A 7,923-nucleotide genomic window follows, 5' to 3' on the forward strand; every position below is an offset into this window, starting at 1 on the left:
CCATCACGTGCAGAAGAAGATTATGAGAAAGAGGGCAAGGGAAAGAGGCACACCTTGAGAGTCAGGGCCTTGCATCGCCCCGTCAAGGAGGAGGGTACAGGTGCTAAAGACGGAGGCACCCTTCGATCTCCGCCACCAGGCTTCAACCTCACTGTACCCAAGGCTCTGAAAGAAGAGGCCCATGACACCTACCCAAAGACGCTGGCCGTCTCCTCCGAAGGCTCTGCCCTCTCCGGGAATGTTGAGGACCATGGAGAGGGTCCCCGGAAGCCAGGCTTGGAAGGTGCGGCGGCACCCTCCAGTGCCCCTCCTCCGACGCTGCGTTATTCACTCCGTCCTGGCAAATAAAAAAAGGAAGCTGCAGGTACTAGAGTTTGAGAAAGGGTTGCAAGGACTTCAGCCTTCAGTCAACTCGAAGGCCATTAACCCCACCACTGCTATTAGAAAGGATGTCGGCAAGGAAATGGGGCAACCGATAAGCATGGCTTTTCCACAAGAGCCTTGTCCCATTGAAGGAGGAATGATGGTCTGGTTTAAATTTCAAAATCACCCATTTTGGCCAGCAGTGGTAAAGAGTGTCAGCCAAACAGAGCAGACCGCAAGGGTGCTTTTGATTGAGGCAAACATGCCCTGCGAAACGAGTGGCATTCAAGTTTCTTCGAAGACTAAAACATCTGGACTGTAAGGAGAAGGAAAAACTCATGAAGAGAGCCGGGAAAGTGTACGAGCATAGTGTGAACTGGTGTTTCTCCCTGATTTCCCACTACAGAGAAGGGCTCGGTCGTGGGTCTTTTGCGGGCTCTTTCCTGGACTATTACGCCGCTGATATCAGTTACCCAATTAGGAAAGCCATCAAGGATGGGGACGTGGAGATCGATTTCCCAAAGGTGAATTATGCCGACCTGGAAGATTCTGAGGAGGAGGCCTCCCTGGGTGGGAGGAGGCCCCACAAGAAAATTCTCCCGGACCGGATGAGGGCTGCTCGGGACCGAGCCAACCAGAAGCTCGTGGACTTCATTGTGAAAAGAAAGGGAGCCGATCACCACCTCCTGGACATCGTCAAAGGCAGGAAACAGTCCAGGTGGCTGGCATCATTTCTGAATTCAAGCCGGTACGTGATCTGCATTGAAACATACCTGGAGGATGAAGACCAGTTGGATGTCGTGGTAAGACATTTACAAGAAATCTACAAACAGATAGACAAGAAAACGCTGACTCTGGCAAGAGATGACAAGGTGAGTTTTGTTCTGGAAGTTCTTCTGCCAGAAGCAATCATTTGTTCAATTGCCGCACTTGATGGATTAGGTTACGAGGAGGCAGAACAAAAGTACCTAAAGGGGCCACCGGTGCATTACCGGGAAAAAGAGCTATTTGATAAAAATATTGTAAAGGGAATGAGAAAGAGAGCGGCAACCAGGGGCAAAGCCAAATAACTCTTCTTGTGCCCACACTTTAGCAGGGAGACCTCTCACTGCCCTGTCTGTATGAAATGTGTGACCCTTCCATCCTGTACGGCATGTAAATTACATCCTGTAAATTTGCGGCCCTGGGAACATGCTGCATTCCTTTTGCATCCATCTCTAGCACCTGTGGGTAGCACGGCCGTCATCATGTCTGGTTCCCAAACGCTTCACAAACTAACTTGTTAATTAGTTTGTTAACCTGTTCATTTGTTTTCAGTTTGTAAGCTTAACTAATTTGTTAAGTGCTGCAAACAGTTGTACTTCCCGCTACTTGCTTGGACGTGTAATTATCCAGATGTTTTTCATAACGTTGCTTTTGACAGTACTTTGTGCTTTCATATAGGGGGCACATTCTTTTACTACGTGACAGACCCCTGGTGTCAGACATCGAGCCACGATCGTTTTTTAAAAATCTCAGATAGGTGTTTACAGAAACATCACATGGATTTCTCATTCTTTCTGCAAGGCCTCAGTATAAATGATCTGATCGCTTTCTCAAGGTAATTCCTAAATTTGATCTGCCATGCTCATCTGTTTGGAAAAATAGCCCTGAGGGGCGAAGCCCACAGCAGAGCTGTTTTGTTTTCTATATATTGCCCACTACCTCCAAATGGTTCTTGGAAAGGCAGTCTGGAATCCAAAGTTAATGGGTCATCTGCCCACAGTCCACGTGTGGATGAACGAAATCTCAACCTGCAGGAAACCTTTGGTCAGCCTGTGCAAGATTGTTTGACTCGACGCTTCCCTCAGATTCCCGCTTAGGGAAGTAGCTCTTGTTCGATGGCTAAAGGGTTTCCTAAAAACAGGCTCCTGGCTGTCTTCCTAACTGACCGGATGCTTTACACTTGGTGGTGTTTTAACCCCCATGTGGAAGACAACGAGAGTGATCATACACAAAGCTTAGCTATTTGAGCCAGGCTCACTGCTAGGAGCCCATCTAAGTGGCACACATTGTAGGGAAGCATGCGCTTTGTTCCGGACCTGTGTCCCCTAAAACACAGTCATTGTCTCAAACCAAGCAAGCCTTCTCTTCTGACTTATTTGCTGACGAGCCCTGACAGGTTCCAGCGGTCAATAAAGGCAGCCTGGTAAGTCCCACTAGGCTGCTTGAGCAATACAGATGGACAAGGATATGGGAGCTCCGGAACGGGCAACGGGAAATCCTCCATGAGGCCTAAACATGGCTGTTGTCAGAATACAACGAAACATCTCTAACTACAAGATGAATTCTGAAGTCCACGAATTGTTATCCTAACTTGAAACAACCTTTTTTTTGGGGGGGGGGGGGCGCGGGGAATGTCACAAAAGCTAGCTTTTTACTTTAAAAACTTGGTGTGAAAGAAAACACTAAAGGTTTAACACGAACCTGAGTGCATTTTTATTCTTAGAGGGAATCAACTGTCCCTCGCAGGCCCACGTTATGTATTCATATGGCCACGTGATTTGTGTGTGTGTGAAATTTGCAAGAGTTCGCTGTTTTGATTCACAATAAAACCATTGTATCTTTTACCTTGATCTTCTGCTCCATTGTACTTTAGATTGTACAACTACATAGCTGGTATCTCTAAATATATATCCGTAATGTATGTACACACACATACATCCTGTGTGTGGTGTGCGCGCACGGCGCGCCACGATTTTGGAATCTCAGTGATTTAGTCCTCCTATTTTAAAGTCCGTTATGAATTTTCTTCTCACCCTCAGTAAATACCCACTTTCATGCTTGTTTTTATAATTTTAGAAGAGGGCCTACCAAACTGTGTAAGCTTCAGGCCCATCAAAACCTTCCTTGGACTCTGCCCGAGAGACACCAATGACTCCTGAGGCATTCTGCCTGGGCTAATCCACATGACATCCTCACGGTCCTGAAAAGTACTTTGGAAAACTCATCATCTCCATGCTGTACGTGGACCTCGTACACTGGAACAACACACTTTATTTCTCCTATAAACATCGTGTCTCTCTGAATCAAATATATCACTCAACTTCAGCCTTCTCATATAGCCATATCTGGCTCTACATTCTAATATTTCCTTCACTACCTCATCCATCCACCCACCCATCCCTCCCTCCATAGCACTGTGAGTCAGTAGAGCAAGTAAGATGTGGTTTAAGGCTCTGATCTGAGGATGAATTTCAGGTGCCATAGAAAGATGGCAACCTTGGGACCCAGGTGCGTCCATCATTTCCAAGATGACTGTGATGCTCTGCCTCATGTTCTTAATGAGAAATATTTATCGACATAATGGATTGATGGCCTAGATGTGAAACCAGAACTCCTGATTTTCCCATACTTGGGAGATTGCGGGTATCTCTTTGTTTGGGGGTGAAGGGAGAGCAGATGGTCCCTCCTGGGGTGTCACTTATGCCTGACGCATTCACTGAAGAGGGCAGACATGTCTAGGACATGCATCTCTTCTCCACTTGAACCAGGATCACATTTGGGGTGTGCAGCTGGATTTGGGGGATTGGCTGTGTAGATGCTGAGAAACCTTCCAGCCTGAGCAGTGGTTAAGGTGGCTCTAAGATGGCCCTAAACTGGTTCTCTATCGTGTGTGTGTGGTGTGTGGTGTGTGTTGTGTGTGTGTGTGGTGTGTGTGTGGTGTGTGTGTGTGTGTGTGTGTTGTGTGTGTTGTGTGTGTGTGTGTGTCTGATGGGCTAGCCCAACCTGTCACCCACCCTAACCTACTGGATTAAGGAGACCTCCACTCCTCCAGTCATAAGGCAGATGGTAGAAGATCCGGCCCTGACCCTAATTGTTGGCTCGCAGAGCCGCATGGAGATGGCATGCACAGGATTTACGGGGGTCTCCATATTTACGTATGGATCTGACAAAGAAAAAGTGGAACCCCGAGAGATACACTAAGATGACGAGCATGAGAACACTGAATACCCAGAATCCCCTGAAACCTCACCTGGGCATTAGCAGCCCCTAACTCTTGCTGCTAGAGAAGCTTCCTTGTTCCTGGAGACCCTGCAAAGACCTCGTTTAGGGCAGCCACCTAAACAGATGTCGCTTCTCTTATTCAACATTAATCTCTGCTAACTTCCATTACTCTCGGGCTACTAACAAGGGCAGGTAAGACTAGGTAAGAATACAGCACAAGAGCAAAAATACAGTTTTGTTCGGATGGGAAGTGCCTTGCATTCAGAAGGAACTGTAGGACCTGGCCCATGCGAACTTGCAGGAAGTGAGAGAATACATATGCCAATGGATTTTGAGAATGTTGGACCCGCAAGACAGGGAACAGAATATAAGTCAGTATCGGGAGAACTTACTAACGTGGGAGCACAGAGCTGTGACTGGGCGGGGCAGGGGGGGGTCGATGTCCTTAAAGGGGCCAACCCAGCAGCCTGATGTGCATATCGTACAAGCGTGGGCAACAACAGTCTATAGTAAATGACATGGAAGTGCTGGAACTTCCTAGGCAGAGAAAATTGAGGAATTGGTGAGAAGGTCCAGGGGAGTAGGTTTTTAGACAGGATTCATAATGTGAGATCAGACGTCCTCCCTCCAGCCACTGTTTCTTTGGAGGGTGGGGAAATCACTCCTCAAATAAGGAAGGTGCTGGTGAAGCGGCCCTGACATCTTTGAAGAGCTCAGTGCTGACTCTCCTCTGCAAACCACGGTTGGAAGCAAGCGATGCTGGCGTGGAACCGGCAATCAATGGAGATGACGGGATTCTCAAAAGGCAGGGTCCCAATGGTGGCACAGAACTACCACGGCAAGGAGGGCATCACTTCCATACTGGACAGCAAGGCCAGAACCTGTGGGCATACAGATAGTATAAGATAGTAGGTAGTAATGTTCTAGGGTCTAGATGTATGGACAGCTGGCTGGGGTACTACTTGATTCTCACAAGGAAAACAAAACAAAACAAAGAGCTGGCAAGCAGAAAACTGAAGCTAGCAACCTTAGCTGCAGTGGAAAACTGTAGTCCCCCACCAAGTGTCCAGGTCTCAGTGAGCCCATGGGCCCAGAGCCCTTTGATTAAGGTGGAGGTCAGAAAAGCCCAGCCAAACCTTTCCCCAAAACCCGTGTCTGTTTACCAGGTGAATGTGTACCGTGGTAAGGAGGATACCTGCATTTGAGAAATACATATGTATATGTATGTATATATGTATATATTGAATATGAGTTCTCTGCTTGTAAAGGGGCTCCTGAAGTCTAGATAACAGTGTTATTCTTCATTTTAATCTGACGGGAAATCTGTTGGTTCTGTGGATCACCCAGGGTTTTGTTTTGTTCTGTTTTGTTTCCTCCAGGGTCTCAGTATATAGTAGGCAATAATGTACTTGGTAGGTGACAGAATCTTCATATTAGCACAAGTCCCATTATTTGGAAAGGCACACACACGGAAGCCTATGAAGCCGCTAGCCTCCTTACAATATAAGAAATTAAAGCAGTACTGACTCTATACTAAGAAAGAAGAGTCAGATTATGAAAATCAGAAATGAAAGTGGGCTACATTACTATCGGCCTTACAGAGATTAATAAAAAAAAAAAAAAGATGGCAAGTGAATGCTATGAGCAATTGCACACCAAAATTCAGACAAGTTAGACGAAAAGGACCATTTCCCAGAAACAAACAAACAAAACTCACTCATGAGGAAATAGAAATTCTCAATACACCTATAAAAAATTTAAAAAGAGGGGCACCTGGGTGGCTCAGTGGTTAAGCCGCTGCCTTCGGCTCAGGTCATGATCTCAGGGTCCTGGGATCAAGCCCCACATCGGGCTCTCTGCTCAGGAGGGAGCCTGCTTCCTCCTCTCTCTCTGCCTGCCTCTCTGCCTGCTTGTGATCTCTCTCCATCAAATAAATAAATAAAATCTTCAAAAAAAAATTAAAAAAGAGATTGGGTCCTGGGATCAAGCCCCACATCGGGCTCTCTGCTCAACAGGGAGCCTGCTTCCTCCTCTCTCTCTGCCTGCCTCTCTGCCTGCTTGTGATCTCTCTCCGTCAAATAAATAAATAAAATCTTTTAAAAAAATTAAAAAAGAGATTGACTCTATTATCAAGAACCTCAGAACAAAGGAAAGCTCAGGACTTGGTGGCTTCACTGGTGAATTCTACCGAGTGCTTAAAGAAGAATTATAAATCCTTTTCAAACTCTTCCCAAAAAATAGAAGGGGGGGGGGGGACTTCTTATCTCATTCTATGAGGCCAACCTTACCGGGATAGCAAAGTGAGACTAAGTCAGCACAAGAGAAGTGCAGACCAATACTCCTTATGAACACAAATGCAAAAGCGCTAAAAGCTATGCTGGCACAACCAAACCCAGCAGTCTCCTTCATTAAAAGAATTTTAATTAAAAGGATTACACATCATGACAAAGTGGGATTTATCACAGGAATGTAAAGATGGTTCAACATATGAAAATCAAAATAATACGCCACATTAACAAAATGATGGGAACAAACCACATGGTTACCACAAAATCATGCAGAAAAATGCATGTGACAAAATCCAATACTCAGATATTGGACAATATTGGACAAAATCTAAAATTCAGAAAACGAGGATTAGAAGGGAACATCCTCAACTTAGAGATGGGGCATTTATGAAGAACACACAGCTAATATCATACTCCATGACGGGTATTAAGGGAGAGCACGTGTTGGGATGAACACCAGGTGCTATATGCAACTAATGAATCCTTGAACAATACAATAAAAACTTATGAGGAGAAGGGAGTTGAGGGAAATTGGAAGGGGAGGTGAACCATGAGAGACTATGGACTCTGAAAAACAATCTGAGGGTTTTGAAGTGGCGGGGGCGGGGTGGGAGGTTGGGGGAACCAGGTGGTGGGTATTAGAGAGGGCGCAGATTGCATGGAGGACTGGGTGGGGGTGCAAAAACAATGAATACTGTTACGCTGAAAAGAAATTAAAAAAAAAAAAAAAAAAACAACAACTTGTGATGTACTGTATGTTGGCTAACTGAATATAATGAAAAAAAAAAAAGCAGAGGTTAAAAAAGAAAATGAATGAATGCATCCCCCTAAAACCACAAACAACTCAAAATGTTCACTCCTACCATTTCTATTCAACATTGTACTGAACATTCTAGTCAGAGCAAACTGGTCAAGGAAAAGAAATAAAAGGCATCAAACGTGGGAAAAGAAGAAATAAAACTATTTTGCAGGTGACAGAATCTTACATAGTAAAAATGTCCCAAGAAATGCATTACAAAAGCGATTAGAGCTAATAAATGAATTCTGCAGAGTTGCAGAATAAAAAATCAGCACACAATATCCAGTTATGTACCCATATGCTGGCAGTGAACATTCTGAAAAGGAAACTAAGAAGTGTGCCTGGGTGGCTCAGTCAGTAAAGCATCTGACTCTTGATCTCAGGGTTCTCAGTTCAAGCCCCGCATTGGGCGTGGCGCCTACTTAAAAAAGAAAGAAAGGAAGGAAAGAAAGAAAGGAAAGGAAGAAAGGAAAGGAAAGGAGAGGA

The 7,923-nt window shown here is 45.3% G+C and overlaps 1 protein-coding gene across 1 annotated transcript; it reads left to right on the forward strand.

The window, feature by feature from the left end:
* Nucleotides 1-353: 353 nt before the first annotated feature.
* Nucleotides 354-1,747, forward strand: LOC123388485 (PWWP domain-containing DNA repair factor 3B-like). Its single transcript, XM_045068153.1, is given in 2 exon segments — nt 354-654; nt 656-1,747. Coding segments are annotated over 2 exon segments (969 nt in total). The 5' UTR covers nt 354-463; the 3' UTR covers nt 1,434-1,747.
* The last annotated feature ends 6,176 nt before the right edge of the window (nt 1,748-7,923 follow it).

Source organism: Mustela putorius, unplaced genomic scaffold (assembly GCF_011764305.1).
Source record: "Mustela putorius furo isolate JIRA1106 unplaced genomic scaffold, ASM1176430v1.1 tig00003899_pilon_pilon_pilon, whole genome shotgun sequence".
Taxonomy (NCBI): domain Eukaryota; kingdom Metazoa; phylum Chordata; class Mammalia; order Carnivora; family Mustelidae; genus Mustela; species Mustela putorius.